Here is a 23,286-nt window from a genome sequence, read left to right as displayed (position 1 = left end):
TGGGATGTCAAACCATGTGCAGCAGATAGATACAGTGAGCCTTGTTATCTGTATAAAACCAAAAAGTTTTCTCCTCTTCTAGGAATTACTTGTGGGCTACATCCCTCAGTAGAAAAAGCAGAGGCCATGTCTACAGGAAGCACATACAGAAGTAACGTAACCTTTGTGTGCAACTCTGGATACCATCTTGTTGGGCCCCAGAATATCACATGTCTCGCCAATGGGAGCTGGAGTAAACCCTTGCCTTTGTGTGAAGGTAACTGCTTGGTTTCATGGCCCCAGCACATTCTGATGTGGGATAAAGAACAGTGCTCCCCTTATGCATGCATACCATATGATCCAGGAATTGAACTGCTTCTGGAAATGGTTCTGTAATGTGCATTAATGGCTGAGATGAGATGATGCCTGAGAGATGCTTGAGATGATATCTGAGATGGTGCCTGAGAGATTAAATGTTTCACAGGGAGCAATTACTAAAGCAGAAGGGGTCTTAGACATGATTTTTCTTAATCTGCAGTTTTACAGCCCTAATGAGAGATGAGGCTGCCTGTCATCTCAGAGAATCAAATCCTTAACTGAAGATGATGGACTGGGAGGACAAATGACTTTTCTCCCAGCAGTCTTCTAAAGTCACTTCTTAGGTTGACTTTTTTTTCTTAATTTTTGGCTTCAAATCCAGCAGCAGGGTTGTCTTGAGAACTGTCTTGACAGCTCAGCCTTTCACTACCACACTCCTCACATGAAAACGCACCATGAATGTATGATGTTTACCATTCTGGAAATAACTGCTTTGAAATGCTCCCTCAGTAGGTCCTGTTGTTCTTGCCACAAAGCAGAATAAGTGCCAAGCAAGAACTGTCTGTGTCATGTGGACTGGGAAGGGGTAGGTGGAAACATGGCCGTTGTTCACAGAAAAAACAGCACAAAATCTTGAGATCCCAAGTATGAACCCAGTATTGTTGGATGGCTATTCAAAATGTAAAGCATATGGAAGCTTAATAAATTCCATTATACTTTATACATTATAAACCTTTAAGTGCGAGTGTTCCCCTTTCCCAATCTCTTTGCCATAAAAAGGCAAAGTCTGGGCTTTCTGTGTGCTTCCCACCTTTCCTTTTCTCTCAGAAACACACTAGTTCATTTCTTGCCCATCACACTTCCTCTAAGGCTGTTCTTGTCCCTGCTGCTCACACTCCTGGTCTCCCATGCTAGACTTTAGACCCAGCGTCCTGCTTGTCTTCCTTAGTTGCCCCTGACATTCTCACATGAAGCTGGTATGTTGATTTCTCCACACCCAGCTCCTCACACAGATTCCGAGGGGACCAGGTACTCTGACAGCTCCACCCGAGTAAGACAGGTAATTATCTTCCACTCAAGGTATGTGTTAGGTTCCTGTCGCCAGCGCTGCAGAAACAGCATGGAGGCAGGCCAGCTGTAACCTTCTTTGTGATGGAGACAGTCTTGGGTAATAGATGCAAATGCCCAAATGATCCCTTAGGCAGGACCGTTCCTCATAGAAGATACAATCAGATTCTGTGTGGGTGGCCACACAGTACACAGCTCGCTGTGCACCTTGTAGTGCACAGTGCTTTGCAGCCCATCTAGCAGCAATCTGCAAAGTCGACTGTTATCATCCACATTGGAGAGAAGGTCTCGAGTACCTATCCAGGCATCTAAGAAAAGTTATAGGCTAGCAGTTTGAAATAAGGCATAAATCAAGAAGACCATCTTGAACAAGGTCAGGCACAGGCCCTTCAGGAACAGGGTAGCTGTTACATCCTTAAAATAGTCTCTTCCAGCTGCCTGGCAGTTTTTGCCTCAGTCTTTGGTAGCTTACTCTTCAGTCATCCTGCTATTATGCAGATCCCAGAGAAGTCATATGCAAAACGGGACGAAGAACAGAGTCTCCTCTCTGGTTGTGGTAACCCTGCTTGGGCTGTCTGCCTGTTGGCTTCCAAAACAGAGCTGAAAGTCCTGAGTGGAGCAATTAGTATATAAGTGTCAGCATCTCATGGCAACCCATCCCGCATCTTGTCTGGTATTTCCAGTCTGGTGAAAAGGAAGGCACAAAGGGCTGCAAGTTTCTGATTTCTGTCTCAGTGGTGAGAAGGAGCTGCTCATGTTCTGCCCTATTAACCCCAGCAGGAAGTCATAAACGTGTCCTCTCCTCACCAACACTGCGAGATTCTTCTGACCTGAAAAACAGGAGGCTGTGGCTTTTCTCCATCACAGGGAGGAGCTCCTTCCCCAGCATGGCTGCATTTCCTTCCCAGTGAACTGAACTCTCCCATAATATTCCTTATAATTTATTAGTCTGTGGTTGCTACATTAAATGTATTGTGTGAAAAAGTCAGGAATTGTTGGAATCCCGTCTAATTTCAAGCTGAATTAATGAGAGCTCTTCCTTTGCAGAGACCAGATGCAAAGTTCCAGTTTCCTTGCTGAACGGGAAGGTGATCTATGAAAACAATACAGTTGGCAGTACTATAGAGTATTTCTGCAAGAGGGGATACAGCTTGGAAGGGGAGCCTGCAGCAGAGTGCACAAAGGATGGAAGATGGAGTAATCCCTTCCCTCTCTGTAAACGTGTGTGTTTGCTTTGTAACAAAAAAGTGGTCTCAATTTGTTATCGTTAAAGTCCAAACTGCTCTTCATTTAAAGGGGTAGTAATTAAGAGCAGCTTCTGCAGATCTTCATGGAGATGGACTGTAATTTTCTTTTGGAGTGGCCAAGAACAGAATTTGTTACTCATAGCTGAAAAGATTGGTTTGGCCTTCATTGGGAGATTGCCTCTTGGGGCACATCCCATGTTTATGGGGGATCAAAGGGAGCAGTTACTAAGCCATGTTAAAGCAGAAGCTTGTCTGAGTATGTTTTTGTGATAGTGAAAGAATGAACTGTGCTCTGCATTGATCCCTTTAGTTGGAAAACTGGCTTAAATTGGAGTCAAATGGAGTCAAGCACTTGATATATGAGGAGAGGGTAAGAGAACTAGATTTGTTCAGCCTTGTGAAGGGAAAACAAAGAGGAAACCTTACTGCTGTCTATACCTGACTGTTGGTAGGGTGTAAAGGAAACTTCACAAGAGAACAGACTTCTCACAGGTGCACAGTGATCGGATGAGACACAATGGACACAAAGGGCAACACAGGAAATTCCAAGTAAATATTAGAAGAAACTGTCCACCATGGCAGCAGTCAAACATTGGAACAGGGGCCCAGAGAGGATGTGGAGTCTCCGTCCTTGGAGATACTCAAAGCTCAACTGGACAAAACCCTGAGCAACCTCTCGTAGTTGGCCCTGCTTTGAGAAGGAGGTTGGAAGTTGTATAAATGACTTCGCCAAGTATTCTATGAAATACCGCCTTACACACATGCGCTGCACACATCCACAGTAGCGTTCCTTGTTGCCATATCTGTCTGTAACTAATCTTAATGTCTAGTCTCAGGATAGCAGTTGAGACATTTAATTGTTGCATAACAAAGGACATGTATGGTTTTAGCTTTAGGAAACTGGCATCAATCTCTGCTGTATTTAGAGTTCAGCCTTTCTCATATTCACGACGACAGATCAGCAGACTATTCAGAAAAGGCTCGGCAAGCCTACAGCCAGCAATAAATAAGACTATCAGAGAAATTCTACATTTTAGAGAATGTTACTGAAGGTTTCTGTACAAATACCTGGATTTTCTGCTGCTTTATATTGCTCCAGGCCCTCTAAATAGCTAAATACAATAGCTCTGAATCATTTTACACTAATGTTTTGGTAAAGGGGCAGACCAAGGGAGAGTGGTTTGATGTAAAATATTCTCCATTTAAATCTTCAATACCTCTTCCACTGATGTCTGTACAGTATGGTAACAAGCAACAGCAGAGAGTCAAGCCTTTTGTCATTTTTTTGTAAGTCCAAATCTCATAACTTCACATCAAATTACAAATACGGCTTGTGAGCAGATTGTTCTTTGTATGACTTGATTTTGAAATTTGGATATTTTCTTCTAAAGTACTCTCTTTCTTCTTTCCTTCTCTCTCTTTCTTTCCTTTCCCTCACACCCTTTCTTTGAACAGCAAACCCTTGCCCTGTGCCTTTCATAATCCCAGAAAATGCCTTGCTCTCTGAAGTGGATTTTTATGTCGGGCAGAACGTATCCATCAGGTGCAGGGAAGGCTACCAGCTGAAAGGGCAGTCTGTGATCACCTGCAATGCTGATGAAACTTGGACTCCAACAACAGCTAAGTGTGAAAGTAAGTACAGGAATTGCAGTCCTGCTTGGTCCTTTCTAGAGGGCTGGCGACAACAGCTCTGTCATAACCAGAGCCTGACAGCACAGATGTGTAAGCAGAACGCTCCATCTAAATGCAGTTATTGTGGATGAAGAGAGCTTTTGTCTGCAGCTGTCACATGGAAAGCTGTGTCACTCCACTGACAGGGGAGCTTCTGAAGGTGTGAACCGGGTCTCTGCTGGAGGCCCTGGCACATAAAGGTGACCTAGGAAGCTCTACGAAAGAGGTGTTACAAGAATGTGTCTGTGTGGGCTGATGCCCTGAGAGCACTCCTGCCCTACTATCATTTTCTTTTCAATTTACCTTTTGTAAGTACTGCTGCTGGGATTGTATGATTTAAAATCGTATCATTTAGGCTTTGCAGCTGACAACGCCTCTGGGTGATCTGTTTTCTTTAGAGATATCCTGTGGGCCCCCAGCTCACGCGGAGAATGCTCTGATCCGTGGCAGCTTCTATCAGTATGGAGACATGGTTACCTACTCCTGCTACAGCGGGTACATGCTGGAAGGGCCCCTGCGGAGCATTTGCTTAGAGAATGGAACATGGACAACGCCACCCGCCTGCAAAGGTATGAGTATTTTTTGTTAACAGGCACATTTCTGATCTCGCCATAAGCACAGAGATATCATCCTAGCTGCAGTAAAATGAAAGCCAAATTCTCACTGGTTTCAGTGCAGCCATGATTTTACCCAGGGCATTTTAAGTACAGGGTATTGCTTTATTTCCAAGTAAGAGAAGGCTTACACAAACCTTATCTCCATTCTTGGCTAATGCTATAATTTCTTTTGCAACAGTGCCATTTCCCACACCCTAAGATGCTCTCTCCCAAATCTCTTTTGAGGAAGTGAGGGAACAAATCATCATGCTGGTCGGTTGAGCTGTTTCAGACAGGGACTGACAGTCAGTAACTGTTCTTTACCAGCCAGAATGTACCTATCTTTTCCCAGCTGAAGATCAAGCACTGCAGAAAATGAAAGTGGGAGATCAGATGGGTACTTAGCCTCGCACTGTGTTTAGAGCCTGACAAACCCCAAAACTCTTTTGCAATAGAATACTTAAGGATAGGTTGATACAGCTCACTGAAATAATGCAGACTAAGAGCTAAGCAAAATTCATGATTTCAACAAAATAGAGAAGGCAAAGTCTGCCCTTTTACACCACTGGCATACCTGAAGGAAACTGCCACTGTTTGGTTTGCTGGGCTTTAAATACATGTCCCTGTTTAAATTACAAAATTAATTCCTCTACACACACCACTCAGATAATCAGTTTGATACAGAAAGTGGGAGAGGGCCACACAAAACATAGAAGTGGTAATAAACTAAACAGTTAAAAAATAGATACAAATAAAAGCAACTTCAAGCACTAACTTAAAACCAAAAATGATGCATAGCAGAGGAGTTTCAAAGCATGGGCTTTGAAACTTGCCTTCTGCCATTTCCACATCAGGAGCTTGACTGGCCCTGCGGCTCTCAGCTAGCCATACAGCAGGGTAACTTAGCAGCTCGCTGGCATCCTGAAGTCTGTCTCAGGTGGTATGACTCTTACCATGCTGCAGACTGTGCCTTAGCTATGTTATTTAGAAATGAGAGTGCTGAAAGCAAAAATTGGTGAATATCACTGGTCAGTCACACACAGTCCCATTCTCAAAGCTCGCAAACTCCCCTAGAAAAGGAAATATGCCAGAAGACTGATCTGGGAACATCACAGTCATGATTAAAGTTGTCAGGTCCACCTCTCTTTCTGCAAGTGTCTCAGCTCCCCATGTCTAAAATAAAAACAATAATACTTCCTTCCTTGCCCTTTTTCTGTTTAGATCAAGAGCCCCTTGGAGACAGGCTTCTATACAGTGCTTAACCTAACTAATTAGGATTCCCATGTAAATTCTTCTGTATGAATTCTGCCACCAAAACATTGTCAGTGTCTTAACCTAGTCAAGTTAAATTGTCCTACTGGGCAAAAGCTGTGTTTGAAGCAGGCTCTCTGTTAATTCCAGGCATGATATTTATATTGCCAGACCTAGAAGTCACAGATTAGTAGATTATTTTGAGAAGATCCAAAGCCAGAGAAATGGGTTTGCAACTCCTAAACATTTCAGGAATAGAGAAGCTGCTGTGGAAAACCATTTTTTTTTCCTGGTGATGTGACCCTGGTTTGGCATTGCAATGGAGAATCAGTTCATCCAGCAGCCAAATAGAGAAGATTCATAATAAAGGCATCTGAGCTATTTGAGATGCCAAGACGTATCCAGAAGTCCCATTGAAGACATACACTCCCAAGCCACCAAGCCCTTTCTGAAAAGTTTGCCTAGTATCTCACTGTTGCTTTCTAAACTGTGATGGCTACAGAATTCAACAGATTCCTGCATAATACGTACCCTAACATAAGCTAGATATTCATTAGGAAAATTAATTGGATATTATCTCCTCATGTCTTAATGCTTTGGATTCTTCAACTGTCTCTTTAATATCACTGATTACTACTTTTGATTCTAATTCATATTTTTTATTTATACAGAACCCTACCTTATGCCAATGGCTGTAGTTTTCTGCTAAGACAGGTTACTGCCACAGGTTGCTAACAACCTGGGAGGGCTAATCTGCAAAGAACTGTCAAACATGTATCCCATTTCTGACACCACTGAATCCACTGGGACTGTGGATTCAGTACTAGGGATTAAGTACTAGGGATAACAACTTCCAAAAACAGAGAAAATGATGAGGTAGACAGATGAATGAGGCATAGGACAAGAAAGCAAGGTGGAATAACCTGCCTTTTGCTGTACTAAGGCAGGGGAATAAAAATTACCCCTTTCTTTCCATCTAAAAGGGGAAGCTAAAAGGGACCAAAGGTGTTTCTGAGAGGATAGACATGTTTTCATGACACACATCAAAATAATCTTTTAGAGCTGCTTTATAATTCATGGGAGAGATTTGCCTAACAAAAGGCCTACAGGATTCAGGCCTTTGTGGTCTACATCAGAAGCGACATGAAAGTGGTTTTTGTAATGACTCACACAGCTTTTCTTGTTTTTGGCACTGTGAGTTGATTATGAATGTGTCCTAAGCCTGCTTTAAATGCTCTGGCCCAGTTGAACGGGTTAGTTAACGTAAATATTATAATTAGAAAGCAGATTTGTTCGTTTCTTTGGGAGAGCTCTAACCACAGCTGCACTTGCCTGAATCACTAGTAGTTAAAGGTTGCAGGCCAGGTCCTGATCCGAGTTTCAGGGGCGAGAAGGGTTACCCTGGCTCTGCTGCTCATAAACACCTGTGGGACTCGGCAGTCTGCATGAATTCACCCAGCTTCTCTAACTCCACTTCAGTCTTTCCTCTCTAAAGTCTGTGCCATGTATTTGCCCTCTGCCTGCATCTCGCTGCCTGGGAATGATCTTCTGGTATGGAAGTGCAAGGCAAGAAGTCCTTACCTGGTCAGCAAAAAAGAGTATTTTGAGGGGCCAGCTCTGAGACATGGGGAAAATTGTTCGCTTGGTACCACATGCGAGCTTTGTGGCAGAGCAGAGAACAGATGTCAAGAGCCTTTTTTTACCTCCTTACCCATGTTAGTGTTACACCAGTGTCACTTCTGTGTTCTGTGGAGATGATTATCAGGCATGGATTTACAAGATCTCAAAAGCTTTAACATTGATAGCTGGGATATGAGATCTGCTACAGTAATGCAGTTGCAATTAATGGTTCCCAGTCTGTCCCCACTAGATCAGGACTGCATCTGCCCTGCTTGTTTTCATGCTATCCTGAGAGGAGAATGAAATCCTGACAACTCCCCGCCATAAGCCTTTCTCTAGTCTTGTTTGCTGAGTGAATAATAATCCCCACAGCTACAGACACAGAGTCTCTCTCTTCCTAAATCAGAGTATAACAAGTGCACACGTAGAGATTATGCTGTCTTACTCATTCAGAGTTTCACAACTAGGGCTTGGGCATAAACCCAGGAAAAGATCTCTGCCTGAGATCCTGAAATGCTGAGTATGGTTGGAGTTGCATCCCAAGTGACTTCTAAAACACCTGAAACATCAGCTTCTCCACTGACAGAACCAGACAGAACAGGTTTCAGAGACCATTTTTCTTGGGCTGTGGATTCAACCTGGGATACCATTTATATGTCAGCCTTATCCCCACCATCCTGTTTTAAATTCACAGAATATCATTTGAGTGGTGTGGATTACACAAAGCTTTAAATGTTTTTGTATTGAACTTTCATAATGTTTCATAGCACAGAGAAAATCTAGTCTGCACATTGTTCTGCTTTAGTGGACACACAGAGACAAGCCATCTGTGATATCGTAGACATCTCTGTAACGAAACCGTGCAAAGTATCTGTATATTGCAATTTCTGTGAACCTCTCAGGGCCTAAGATCTCTTCCTAAATTCAGTATCAGTTGACGTTTAATGTAAGGGCTCTGAGTTTGAAAAATAAAAAGGCAAAAGCTTTGGCCTTATTTCAAGTGACTCCAAGCTGTAGCTTGCAGTTTGGCATGGCTTAGCTGAAAATGTCACTCAAGTTTGGCTCCATCAGTGGGAGATGTGCATTCCTACCAACAGGTCTGAACAGTGCTTCGGTGTGCTAAACCACTGCTTGTATTTAATACTAAAATTGAACAAGATCTGAAACACTTTCAAAGCCTAAACCCGTATTTTGCTCCTCTAATAAGTAATTAAAGGTAGGATGCAATTAACAGTTCAGACTGGGTTTCCTGAGGTTACGCTGTGTTCATAACTACCACTAATTAGAACTTAGTCTGATTACTTACTTGTTCTGTAGTATCATCTAGAAGCCATAGCTTTTGATCTTGTGTGTGTAGTATGCACACCAATATGAGACGGTTCCTGCTTGCTCCAGTGATTTTCAGTCTAACATGTTTGTAGTTAGCTTGACACCCATTTTGTAAAGTAGGCCTGGTTTCCCTGGAGGTATTAGCCGAGGTACAGTGCAATGCAGATGCATGATGATAAAGTCCAAAGTCTGTCTCAAGCCCAGGCAACTTATTAAGCTAGCATGACAGAGGCCACTTTAAATTCCCCACTTTTATGACCAGGTACTTGCTAAGAGCTGTGTTGGTCAAGGAGCAGCAGTCAGCATGAATGGTGAGTGAGGTTTGTAATCGCACTTTGGGTTCCATAAGAAACCACTTCACTGTGCCACGACTGCACCCTTGCAGAGCACTGCTTATTACTCTGGATGATAGTGCAACAAAAATTGTTATGTGCTGCTGCAGTGTTTTATCATATTTTATTGACAAACTTTGTATTTTACCAGACAGCATTGTCTTTGTGTTTCATACCAACTTTAGAAGAAAGCTTGATTTTATTTTGGATTTAATTTAGAAGAAACAAAATAGGAAATGGCTTTTATTTTGTTTTACAAAACTGAGTAGGAAAAAGAAAAAGCACAGAATCAGCCTTGAAACATTGTCCAGATAACTTACCAGGCTATGCTAAAAACTACTAATGTTTCCTTCTTCCAGTGGTACAGAGACAATTCCTGGTAATCTTAATGATTCACTGTAAATAAAGAGGATAGTATTACATATGCTCCCTCCCACCTTCTCTCATTCACAGCACCTAGCCACATGCACACAGCCAGAAAATGATGTTGCCCTTAAAATCAAAGCCAAATTGCTTCTGAGCTTCACTACATTTATTTATCCTACATTAAACCTTACAAATCCAAAAATCTCTGCAAGATGCTGAACAGCTGCTAATTAACCTTCTGGAGTCTGACATGACAACTCTACTGTTTTCCAGCTGTCTGTCGGTTCCCGTGTCAGAATGGTGGAGTATGTGAGCGACCGAACGCGTGCTCATGTCCAGATGGCTGGATGGGCCGTCTCTGTGAAGAGCGTATGTATATCTTCTCTAAGTGTAATTTTAAGGGTGTTTTAAATAAGACAGGTGAATTTACTATAGTGAACCTGGTGGGAAAATTAAAGGCATAAGAAACCAAAAGCTTAAAAATCATAACTTTTCTGCTTGACAAATCAGAAAGAACAGAAAGGACTGACTAATGGATTGCTTATTTCTAGGTAAATGACCATCCCCTGACATCTCCAAGCCAAAACAAACACTTCTTTAATTGAGGAGATTTCCCTTGTGGCGGTTCTTTCACTCTCTTTGAAGAAAAGCTTGCTTCAGTTCCCCAAAACCTATTTCTAATGACAAGACATGGTAATCTGGGGGAAAGAATTGAGATTAGAGCAGGAAGAGATGTGAGGGTGCTGCCAGTGGCTGTGTTTTTTTCTTGGCTTCCTTTTTATCAGTCTGTAATTATAAACCTGATCAATTCATGCTCAAATAATACAGCTGTGGCAGCTTTTCCATCCTGTCCCTCCTGATCTGTGTAGCTGTACCCCATAAATGATGGGCTGGCTTTAGTTTTCTTTATCTGTGTAGTTAGAGAACTGAATCTATTCTGGTTGAAAAGAGCCAAATTTGACCTTCGGGTCTGCAGAGATTCCCTGAGTGGCATCAGAGGCCAGTTTGCGCCATATTTCCCATTTCTCCAGTTGTGATCTTATCAGAAGGGATTGGTAAGGATTATGTGTTTCAGGTTGGCAGTACTCCTGCACAAGAGACCTTGTGACTGTACAGGTATTTAGGCACGGGTCTAGATGAATAGAAAAGACAGTGCTCTTCTTGGATTTAGTACTCGGTATGGCCCTGACCCAAAGTTTTAGAGTGCCCAAGGACACCTGTAGCTGGGATGATGTCACTCACCCTGGTTTTGAGTGTAGATGGAGACATACGGAAAGGAGTGACAGCTCTTCCTGTAGCGAATGGAAAGAAATGTGATTCAAGCATTTTGCTAGGCAGATGCATCACATCTTAAAATTATCCTCTAAATCTACCTCTGCAGGCTCTTTCGAGCCTGCTCTAGAGCAGTGCCCTTTCAGTGTGGCACAGACCTAGCTATAGTTGCAGAAGAAGGAGAAGAGGTTTAGCGAGCTGATATTTTGGCCGCCTTCTGTTGTACGAACTCCAACTGCGTGGTGCCTTCGCACGACTGCCGTTTCACTTTTCCTGTGTCTGTCCATTCCACCATAGCCAAACATGCAAGCTCCGTCCTTTAAGTTTCACAGGTTCAGCAGGAGGAAGGTGAGCCCTGTGTCTGGCAGAACTGTGCCTGGTATGCCACAGTTGATTTCCTTGCCTTACCGTTAGTAATGTTAGCAAAGAAGCATTCTTCAGGACCAGAGGACAAATTGTATGCCCTCAGTCATTTTGATCTGCCACCCCACTTCAGACCTTGTCTTTCTATATGAGAAAAGGAACAGACAGCTGACGAGTCTGATTACACTTCATACTGATACAGGCACAATCTCTCCGTATTTTCTTTCATTTGGCATAGGCAGTAAGGAGAGGGGAAAGGGCTTCACAGAGCTAGTTAGCCCCACCTCCTTTTGTAGTGTTGTTTGTCAAGCAAGATGCACCAGTGAACAGAAGAGATAGGTCCAGCTTTCCTTGGTGCTGAGTGTCTGCTCTGGAAGCCAAACGGATTTTTGAGTGCCAGCACTGAGCACTGATCTCTCAGGGTCTCACCACAGGTGAAGCCACAGAGCTCTGACAGGATTCAGTTACCTGATAGTTCATGGTACATTTTGCAGAAAACAAGAGAGCCTCAGCTTCCTAAGAAAGGCCTGGCCACTTTTAAAAATGTGCAGAACTCCATGAATTTAATGATACAGACAATAGTAATTGTTGGTGATATGAATTAGTCCTGCAAAATCCTGCAAGGTAACAATCCTCTCTTATCTAAGCTGGCTGCAATTGCTCAACTTGATCTTGGCAGTGCAGTGGAAGAGGAAGAATGTCTGCACCAATCCTCTGCAGTTCCCATCCACCCTCCCAGAATGCAACTCCAGTGGAAGTGCCACTCAAGGGTCCAAATTTGAGACCCAGCTGAACTCATCTTTCTACTAGCGCATGCTCACATAAGCACACCATTCAGTTACTGTATTGAAAGGAATAATTTTGAGGAGTTACTCAGGAAGCCATGAACAACTATTTGCAAATTGGACCTTTTTTGCAGACATGGTAGCAGTAGCAGCATAGGTCAATTGTGCCGAGCCTAGAGCCCATCAGCTGCTTGGTATCAGGCAGCATCTCTCTGCTTTGTTTGTTTTCCAAAGCTTCCAGCCACAGTCAACCTGTTGCACCTGAAATGCCTTGCATTGCTGCAGCTGACTTTCACTGGAAGGCTTGTAATGTCACCTGTCTTAGCACATTTTCACCGGCACAGAAAAAGTGATTTTCTAAGGGTATTGCATAATATCCTTGTTTTGAATGTTACATTGAGAGAATTCTGTTAAGTTCGTGATGGTTCTCTCACAGAAGTAAACATTATTTATAGATACTGCATATGAGAAACAAGCAAGCAGGCTTTGCTCCTCCCTGGATGAGCATAGAGCCTTCGATCCTCTAAAGGACTCATGCAATTTGACTGCCCATTTGTTTGTTCTCGTTCTTCCTCCTTTCTGGCCCATGGTAGTCACAGCTTATGCCCTGTGGGGAGTTCCTGCTCAGCTCTGCTGACACTGCATACAAACACTTGTGGGGGCAGGGGCTGGAGTTTCTCATTAAACAAAAGTGCCGTTCTCGCTTGAACATTTTGTTCTTTGCTTTCACAGGTGATAATTCTTTTCATTGCTTTTCTTCTCCTCTCCTTAGCAATATGCATTCTGCCATGTCTCAACGGAGGTCGCTGTGTGGCCCCTTACCAGTGTGACTGCCCCCCTGGATGGACTGGATCACGCTGCCATACTGGTAAAACTCCTTTCACCTGCCTCTTTCCTAACCTTTTGTGACGATCATCAATACCTAGCACAGTTCACCAAGGGCTCTGCAGTAAATACTGAGCCTCTCACAGGAAACCCTAGCCCTGCAATAACATTCCTAGAGGATTTGCTGTCCCCAGCTGCACACTCTTTTCAGAATATTCTTGCTCATGATGAGTCTTAACGATCCTGAGAACAGCTTGCTCCTAGAAAGGACAATCAGCATTAACTAGAGAGCTTTCCACGAAATGCAGTGCTGAGGAGAGATTTCCAAGGAGAAAAATAAAACAGGACTCCCAAGAAGGATTAGAATTTCTCTCATTTCCAGCTTCAGCATATGCAGTTCACCATTAAACTGGTAAGGGAGCTGCAGGTACTTCAGAGGTCATTCACCACATAGCTGTCTGGTATGGGGAATTTCTGCAAAGGATTGCCCAGCTCAGTCCTGAGTCCTGAGCCAGGTAAGAGGGCAGAGCAAAGCAAAGCAGTGTTTAAAGATGGTTGAATTAAATGGCTTAATCTGACCTCTCTGAACCAACTTAATGCAAACTGCATTTTAACAGACCTCTTACTTCCACCTAACTGAGGTTTAAAGGCATGTAACACAGCAAGGTAGTGGTGAGGAGTGATCCAGGGCTTCAGACATGTGCCCTGGCAAGCCAGTTTGTGTTAGGTGAAGCTAATTTGAAACTGGGATAATATTTGAACCCATATATGACATGCTTAGTTCCATATCAAGACTGAGCACAAGTCAGTTTTTGGAAGGCCTTGTCTCCTTGTAAAGACATTATGCAGAGTTTGTCTTCACTGGTGTCTCTAGGTCCATCCTCTAGATAGGGCATTATCTTCTTAAGAGACTTCATGTTTTTCAGCTGTCCTGTTCTATAAATGTCTACATCAATGGAGCTTATTAAGTGAGTCTCCAAATCTGTTCTGTAAATCTCATGGTGGTTTATCTCTCAGTTTCAAAATTGTTAGGGAAGACTTGAAGATTTGTTTTTTTCTGTTTAGTTGCCTAATATCTTTGGGGTTGGCTGTTGCACACAAACATGTGCAACCATTTCACAACTTCCCCTGTACTTTCCAATAAGGCAGGCTAGTGTTTATTCTCCAACTCAGATGCCCTATACACTAATCATACTTCTCAAGGCTATGTAGTGTCTTTCAGGGACTTGCTATAATTGTCTGCTTTCCTTTCCTTGCTTCCACCCATACAGGTGCCACTGTGTGAAGCCTCACACCTTGTCTGCTGTTGATCTGTAAATGCTTTTTGATTTTGATTTTGTAAATGCTGTAAAGGTTTTTTGGCCCTTAACTTTGTTCTGCCTCTTTCTAGACTTCTTACCACATCTGGTTTCTGCTTCTCTGAACTCAGTTCTGGCCATTATTTAGGTGTCACATTTCTTTCAAATAAACATTGGTATTTTTTCTCTGGAAATGAGGCCTATTCTCCTGCTGATCTTCTGACTCTTCTCTTCCTTCTGCTTCTGTTTGCATTCCTTCTTCTGCCTCAGCCTGGAGCAAAAAAAGCCAGCATTTGTAAGGCAACATCAGATAATACAGCAGAAGTAATAGCGGAGGTTGAATCACTTTCAGCAGAGATGTGTGTCTAAGGCTTTCCAGAGCAAACCATCTTTTACAACAGACTCACAGTTTGTGTTTATGTGGTAGTTTTGAGAGTGCCTAATTCTTAACAGAGTACCACAGGCTGGATTCTCAGAGCCCTTTTCCTTAATCAGCTTGGAGTGGATGCGGTCATTAATACAACTGTGTGTATTTGCATGCAGCTGTTTGCCAGTCACCTTGCCTGAATGGTGGGAAGTGCATACGGCCAAATCGATGCTATTGTCCCTCATCATGGACTGGACATGACTGCTCTAGGTGAGTGTTGTTGGGTGCTCTCCCACGGCACCCTACTGAACTGTAATTCTGAAAAAGGTGCAATTAATTTTGCAGAAGAGCATCTCTAGATCCTCTTAATCAGTGATCACTGAACTGGCCATGATTTATGGGCAATCTGGAAGACCTCAGAGACTGCTCTGCAAAATGATTGCCAAACAGATGGAAGTTCCTCCAAATGCTGCACTTGCATGTGAGCAAGCACGCAAACCTGCAAGGTTTAGCCTTATTTTTAATGATGAAAATGAAAGTGCTTGTTGTGATATAGTATGGGATATTCTGAAAATCTGGATGGCCTACTGAGTACAAACAGTGTTCATTTTGGACTGTATGTACCTCAGGTGGGTCCAGGTTTTCAAGAGAAGGGCCATACAACAGGTATTATAAATTTATAGCAACAGTTCTACTTGTACCTACTGTTAAGTGGTGTCAGTATTTCAAAAGTACAATACAGTGCCTCCAAGTCAAGTCCAGTTCAGTCACTTGATGGTGCAGTCCCTGTATCAAGAGCCCCAAGAACTGGGCTTGCCTCTCGTTCATGCGTGCCCTTTCTTACTGGGTTTTACCAGTATTTGTGTTTTGGTTGGCTTATTCATTTCGAACAAGGCCAGCAGAGGAGATGGAGTGAAGGAGACAAACCAAGTCCCATCGCAATATGCAGTACCATTTAAAAGTTGTTCCTTCCTTTTAGTTTTGGTTTTTTTAAGATGACTTGTGAAGTTTGAGTGTGTGGCTTCCAGGGGAGCCAGAACAGGCCCCAGTCCCTTTGGAGAGCTGTTTTGTTTCATGCCGCCATTAGGAGCAATTCACAGCCCCGAAGAAGGAAGACAGGTGGAACTGTAATGATGTTGTTGTGGTCAGGAATCAAATATCATAAGAAAACATGCAGAATGAGTTCCCCTGCTCACCTCAGTGAAGTGGTAATGAAACCCACAGGTACCAAAAAATATTAACACTTCAACCCACGCAGACTCCTACTGAACATATTGGCCACTCTCCTGGAGAGCTAAATAAGTAACAGCAGAACATTAATGTTTTTCTCCAAGATATATACAAATTAAATGCCAGTGAACACTTTTTATTCCTCTTTCTGGACAAATCGGGGAAAAGGAGGATGGAAAAAAGCAGTGAGATTTGTTCTGTATTTTGTTAAACTTTGGCCTCGCTCCCTTGTGGCTCTTTATGGGGTCCAATACCATACTGAGAGCCCCAACACAATACAGGCAGAGCAGGAGTTACTGGGAGTGATTTATGATGGGAAATTCAAGGGGCCAAAGCCTCCAGGACTAGACTAGCTCCAAACCACTCTGATGAATCATGATTTCCATTACATGCAAGATATCTATCTCTCTCTCTCTCTCTCTCTCCCCCTCTCTCTCCCCCCGCCCCCAATATGCTGTCATGTGTTGTGGGACTATAATCCTTGGTCTGCTTTCAGACAGCTTCCCCACATGCCTCACTCTTCATCTTGCTCTGTGTGTTCAGTGAGCACTAATTTTATTTTGTTTGTTTGTTGACACAGGAAACGGAAGGCTGGATTCTATCCCTTTTAACATCAGAGCAACGGTTTCGCATTCAGAAAGCTTTCTTCAGCCTAGGCACCAGGGCTTGGAATTTAATGCATTGTAAATCAAATTCATTTCTTCCGTTCCCCACAAGCTCCATTGTTTTGTATTTTATTTTGTGATATATTTTTCCTGTACCTTTCCCTTTTTAAAGAAATCCTGTGTATTTTTCATCTACAAAAGTATATCAAATATATGCTGCTACGCACACACCATACACACATACACCATACAAATGTAAAAATTCCTACTGACCACTGAGGAAATAGCTGTGTACAGTGAAGTCCTTCCCATTTCTTACATACAGTCAGTTGATTGAAACACACTATATTGCCGATCGTGATCAAACAGAAGGTGGCAGTTCTGCTTACCATCTGCCAAAGCACACTGCAGTCCAGCACTCTGACAGTAAAGAATAGTTGCTCAAGACTAACTGAGCAGCTAAACCTTGCACAGGGCCTCTTTGTGAACTCATGTTGATCTAAAGTAAGAAGTACATCTGATAAAGTCCATTGCGTAACCGTAGTTTCAGACAGACATAAAAAGAAGAAGAATCAGTAACGTTTACTATGTGATACTAATTAATTGGAAGGTGACTTAATGAAAGGCATTGGCAAGAATTTTACCTGAGGTTTATTGGTAAAATACCCAAAAATGTGAAAGAAATAAGACAACACCGTGTCATTCAGAGAAGGACAGACCAAGTGTAGCCAACAGCGGCCGTGAGGCTTTTTGACTCACGAGCAATTTGGATTTAGCTCTGTTGCTGGGTTATCCAGGAGCCAGCAGTGGAAAACAGTCAGACCACTGAAACTGATGCTTCCCAGTTACCATGTGACTAACTACCACCCGCCCATAACCAGCATCCCTTCCCGGTGTAGGGTAGGGGATACATGTCTAGCAGCTGTCTGACATTTGAATGCTTTAATGCATGCGTTTGGGGTCCCAAAGATTGACTGGCCCTGAAATAGGGGCAGAAGGCACCAGTTATGTTTACAGGTGAAACTTTGCTATTTCTTTACAGAGCAGTGGTATTTATATTGTGCAGAGCCCTCAGAGAGCCGGAAAAGGCGTCTCTGGAGTGTGCAGACAGGCACAAATGCCCTGCTGAGCAAGGACAGCTGAGAGCACATGCAGCAGTCAGATTTCTCTTTCTCACAGTGTTGATCCAGATTGCATCTGAGAATAACACAGACCTGAGTGCCATCATCGAGTCATGCACTAATGAGCTGAGGTGCTAAGATTTACCTGCAGTTAAGCAAAAATTAGAGGGTGGAAATCACATGCCTTTGTTGAGGACAAGTGTTTGGTAATTAGCACCAGTTAGCAAAGTCTGATCTGTGAGAGTTGTTAGACTGAGAACCTGAGAGGCATCCGTCAGAAGCTCCATTCTACCCGGCAGTAATAGAAAAGCATGACTGGTAACTCAGCATTAGGAAAGAAGAAGGAAAAAAAAATATCTTCTCCAACCTTGCTGCTTACTTACCCTTCAGATTCTGAGTGAACACACGGTGCCCTCGCCCTTATAAATTTACCTTCCTTGTATAAGTGCATGAACTTAGAGAACTGTGGTGTGACACAAAGAGGAGCTAGTAGTTATGAGACTAGGACACCAGTAAATATTGACACATAACTGATGGCTGTTAATGCAAGACCAAAAATGGGGAAAAAAGAAACAGGTGAAGTTGTGAGCCAGTGAGAGCTTTCAGTCAACAGACAATTCAAAAAAAAAAAAAAAAAAAAGTATAGATCAAGAGAACGCAGACCCCTTCCTTTTGAGAGCTGCAACAAGCTGAAAAGAGTTGTCATTACAGCTCTCACAAACTGCCTTTTCCTAGACGAAGCTAGCACGTAGCAACCATCTTCTGACTCCCAGCTCCACAGCCGTTGATGTTTACAGCTTTGGCTAAAGTGTTCAGTAAATAGTATCCATGTTTCAACCCCATAGTCACCACCGCCTGTAGGCACTTTGTTCCTTGAACTCCTTGCTGCCATAGGCAGCATATGGATGGAAACTGCAGTGAGCAACATGGGAGTCCCCAAGCGAAAGAGTGCAGTGGTGGCAGAAGTAGATCTTTATTTATATGTCACTCTCATGTTCTAAAAAGTAAATGGTCCCTTTTCTAGTGTACTTAATCTGGTGCGTGCATTGCGTTGCCCTGACTCTGCTCTGGTGTCCCCCAGAGCAGAACAGCATTAGTTAGGAAAGTGCTTCGAGCTGGCAGGACATTTTTGGAGAGGAGTGTTTTGGGGCTCAGGGCTGGCTTTTAGCACTCCAGCTTCACACCAGTAAACTCATATAATACATGGAGTCCCAGGATCAACGCAGTCATCATGTTGCATAACCAGATGTGGTGGTAGGACAGAGTAGGTGAAATTAGAGGCTGTTATATTAAGGCTGTTGATGTTTTGATACTTGCAGGAACATTTCCCCTCCCCTCCCAATACCGTATTGTCATTTATGTCACTGCTTGTTGTGTGTTTTAAACAACTTCTGTGTGATGCACTTTACACTGTAAATAAAGTTGCACCCTGTTTAGTATGCATAGAGGCAACAGTGCACTCTTTTTCCTAATGCCTAGGAACAAATTCTCACCTCTGCCTACCGTTTGCGACCTGCTGGTAAGTCTGGGTATTAGAAAAGTGGAGCTCCAGTCAAAGGGAAAGGTAAAATAATTAACAATCACCTTAGAAGGATATGCCAGATTACTACAAGTAGTGTAGTTTACCAAGTAGTAGTGTACCAAGTTTGGTAAAAACGCAGTTAACATATAGTTTTTCAAATTCCCTCTGCTGATGAGGTATATATTAAAACCTTTATGGACCAAATTTATCACTGGCATAAACAGATACATTAAAGCCAGCTTCACTCAGTGCTTATGCCAGATGGAGATGTGGCTTGTTTTATTCCGCACTAACAGTGGAATTTTTAAAGCTATAGAGAGTCCCATGTTCAGAGGGAATGGGCTGAAAGATGTACTATAACAGAAGGAAAATTTCATAACCCAAACCCTACCCCTGGAAACAAGGAAAATATATGACATAGCAGTCAAATGATTTGGGGAGCGGGGGGCGGGGGGAGGGTGCCAGGTAATGTTAGTAACCCTTTCAATATTTTGATAGTAGGCCAAAGGGTAGTACTGCTGTTGACCACTACTCCTGTTCCTGTCCGTGCTCTGTATAGGACTATCTGGTACAAGCAGTTGCATGGAAATCAGTCGGAGCACTGCCAAGAATGGGATTATTTTTATTAAGCCCTCAGCACCACTACTGTAATCCTGCAGCTGTCAGGATGGGGGACAGTGTCATTGGCTTCAGTAGGAGCACTGACAAATCTCCAGTTGCAATTGGATTTCTCGCTGCAAGTGGACATTTATGAGCGTGAGAGGCAGTATATGTTTCTAAACTTTCCCCTACTCCACCAGCCGAAAGGAGACATGAAATTAAAGCCAGTGCTATCAGCAAAGTCCTGAAATTTGATGTGCACCTGATAGAAAAGATGCAAATGTGCATCTAACAATAATCCTCCCAATACTGCTAGTAATCCCGAGAGGGAAGAGTTGGGCTGCCATAGCACATGGGCTCTCATTTTCTGCGTGCTGCAGAAATATAGGGTACTGCCTTCTTTAAACGAGTTGTGGTTAAAATGGGCTTTTTTCCTTGGCCCAATCCTCTTTGCCATAAAAATCAAACAAGCTAAAGTGTTGAAGGGAGTCTTTGTTGACACCTGTGTCTTTCTGCTCTTGGAAACACAGTGGGAAAGGTACCAGTGTCATCTCCGATCTCGCAGAGTCACCGGACAGGGTTAGTGCATGCCAGCAGTTACTATTGTAAAGAGTTACCTTTTCTCCTCAAGGCCAGTCTGTGCAGTGAGCTCTTTTGTAACTCATGCAGGAACAGCGTGCGTCTCAGACTGGTCTTTGAGTGGATCGGATCCTCACTGTAGGAAGGATCCCTGCTGTTTTTACTGCACTGCAGATGGTTTCTGGGAGAACATACCCTGACCACGCATTTCCAGCAATGAGAGAAAGGCATTGCAGTACCCACTGGCAGGCTAAATGAAATATACAGTAGTATTATTGATTTATTTCTCTCCATTTATCCACTCATGCACATGAAGCAGAGCATTTCTTCGCGTATCTATCCAATTTACCACAAGCTCCTCTCCCAGGACCAGGCTGGATTTCCATTACCCTGGCTTTCTAAACTGACACATTCCCATTCCCTGCCAATATGCAGGTCATGTGTGCTTGCCAACTTTTCCAGCGGAGCTCAAAGCAATATAAAAGCTGATGGTCTTCACCTGCTCTTTGGCGCAGGTTGGTCCGTTCTGCTAGACCCTGCTCATAAGGAACCAGTGCAAGCACCCTGCTTGTGCAGACAGACCCTACAGGAGACACCGCTGTGGACAGGACACTGAGCTTCCCCCTGCTAGTGGGAGGCTGTGTCACCACAAGCACATCAGTTCAAGTTTTCCCACTTTACAGAAAAGACGAGCCCTTCCTTTTCCATCAAAGTGTTACAGATGAAAGAAGACAGATGAGAATTAAGCATTATTACCACCATTACTAATGGTAGCCCTACATGAGGAACATGAAAGCCTTCAGAGAAGGAACATTTTCAAATGGGAAGTAAAAGGTCATTTTTCAGCTGTAGACTTGATAGTGAGATTGTGTCCTTCGTGACTGGATGAAAGCATGGGGGAAAGGAAAGAACTCTATTACCTGAGCTTCTCACCACAAAGCTTCGGGGCAGAAGGGACACAATAACCTTAGAGCAGCTTGTGTTTATATGTCGTACATATACCTCATTACTATTCCAGTGTACTGGTACTAACCTTAATCTTCCCAGTCTAACTTCTTCGCAGTGAATCTTCTTCCTCCTCTGCACTGCAGTTTGCTAGCAAGAGCTGCTGAGCAGATCATCCTGCAACCTCAGGTCTCCTCTTTGTCTCCAGAAACTTTGAGGCTGTGACAACAGGAGCCACCCCAGACCGACACCATTTACCATCTAATCCAGATGCTGTACACATGGCAAGGGCCAAAACTGGACTCTGTAAGGGAAGAAAGAGTGGCACCATGACACAGAGCTCTTTGGCAGAAAATGAGGAATATTACTTCCTCTTTGTAGGTGAGGAAGCTGAGGCACAGAGCAGTGGAGCAATGTTTTTCCCCCATCATCTAGTAGGCCAGTAGCTTGGTGAGGACTGATATTCAGACATCTTGCATTCCTGCCCAGTCTTTTTCTCTCCTAAGTCACACTTACACTGTGCTTCATCCCAGCAGCCTCAGGTAAAATTAGCTATTCCCAGTGTGCAACCCGTGCAGAAGAGAACAGGCAGGTCTGATCTGCCCTGGCCCTGAGCTATGAGCCAGTCCCTGCCCCTCGGCAGCTTCTGTTCAAAAGAAAGGGACAGAGCGAGCACGTGTGGCACCCTTGGAGAGGAGAGGAGTGCCCAGCTCACAGCCACCAAAGCTGAGAAGCAGGCAGGTGGGAAAGGGCACTCTGAACGGCAGCAGTCGTGATCCCTGAGGGCAGAGGTTTGCAGCTGGTGAGTTCTCCCAGTGCTCCCTCTCCTTTTGCCCGGTAAGCAGCAGCTTCTTTACTTTGGGGAAACATGCCATGAGTGGCAAAGAGGACGGTGTCACCCAGTCCCTGCTAGTCCATGCTCTCTTGTTCTGCAAACACAATCCAGGGCCTTCCTGCTCTTAGTCTTGCCTTCACGTACATTTCCCCTCCTAGCTGTCTCCTCAGTGTAATGTCTTTTGGTTAGTTTTTATTATGCTGGCCATAGTACCTCCTAGCACTGTCAGAAAAGGGCATCGTGCTTTCTGCGGATAACTCAGAAGCAGGCAAATTCATTCGACAATAAAACCAGCAGCCAGAGTCTCACTGGTAACAATTCTCAGAAAAGCAGAGAAGTCAAACTGGGAATCGTGATTAAGCTGTAACAGTAAGTACGTGTCTGCTCATGAGGAAACCACTTGCAGCCTCTGCAAAGCATAATTGCAGCCCGGTGGCATTTAGCACTCCTCTGGTTGCTGTTATTTCACAGTTTCTTCCTCTTGACCTGATCAGCCATACCTCATTTTACAAACTTGGGTTATTAATGCAGTCACTTGAGCGGAGTTTGGCTCTTGCATTGTCTGGCAGACCTCTAAAGCACGGAGCAGAGGCACATCAGCTTCTGATAGGTAGGCAAGGCGCGCTGCTCCCTTCTTCTCCCTCCGCTGCAGTCCAAAATCTCCATTTTCCCTCACACTGAGTTTTCTGGTGTGTTTCGCACTTTCACACGCATGTGTTGCTGCAGCTGTGAGCACTGGTAAGCATGGTCATGAGCTAGATCCTGAGCTGATGCAAGTGGACACAGGAATGCAGGGATGTGCAGAGACCCCACCTGCCTCACCTGCAGCGCTGAAAGAGCATGCCTAGAAGACAGGTCCCAAATGTTGCTAATTGGCAAGGGGATTATAAATGGAATTACTGCTCTTCATTATTTTTACAGAGCTACAGCGTAGACTTGGAGCTTCCAAGCCACAGAGTACTAAAGAGTTTATCTGCACCTCCGCTGCAAAGGTGTCAGGAGCGGAAAAAGCCCTGTGAGAAACCAGTTGAGGCCATCAGTGGCAGTGCAGGCACTGGGAAGCGGGGAGGAGGAGGTGAGCCTGCCTGCGACCACAGCTTCCCAGCGGCGCAGAGGGAATTCAGACCAAGCCCTTTCCAGTGCTGAGGGCGGAAACGGGCTT

At 43.8% G+C, this 23,286-nt stretch overlaps 1 protein-coding gene across 1 annotated transcript in view; it reads left to right on the top strand.

Moving 5' to 3' along the window:
- SVEP1 (sushi, von Willebrand factor type A, EGF and pentraxin domain containing 1) overlaps positions 1–19,086 on the top strand; it is a 131,038-nt gene extending 111,952 nt beyond the window's left edge. Inside the window, exons 43-50 of the mRNA XM_064502286.1 lie at positions 83–256; positions 2,413–2,586; positions 4,068–4,244; positions 4,682–4,852; positions 10,051–10,146; positions 12,970–13,065; positions 14,864–14,957; positions 16,498–19,086. Of these exons, the coding sequence (XP_064358356.1) occupies positions 83–256; positions 2,413–2,586; positions 4,068–4,244; positions 4,682–4,852; positions 10,051–10,146; positions 12,970–13,065; positions 14,864–14,957; positions 16,498–16,528 (1,013 nt within the window). The 3' untranslated portion in view covers positions 16,529–19,086. The remainder of the gene's footprint in view (positions 1–82; positions 257–2,412; positions 2,587–4,067; positions 4,245–4,681; positions 4,853–10,050; positions 10,147–12,969; positions 13,066–14,863; positions 14,958–16,497) is intronic.
- Positions 19,087–23,286: the final 4,200 nt, after the last annotated feature.

This window comes from Dromaius novaehollandiae, chromosome Z (assembly GCF_036370855.1).
Source record: "Dromaius novaehollandiae isolate bDroNov1 chromosome Z, bDroNov1.hap1, whole genome shotgun sequence".
Taxonomy (NCBI): Eukaryota; Metazoa; Chordata; class Aves; order Casuariiformes; family Dromaiidae; genus Dromaius; species Dromaius novaehollandiae.
Note: the sequence above shows the minus strand (reverse complement) of the source record. Positions and strands in the feature narration are given on the sequence as shown.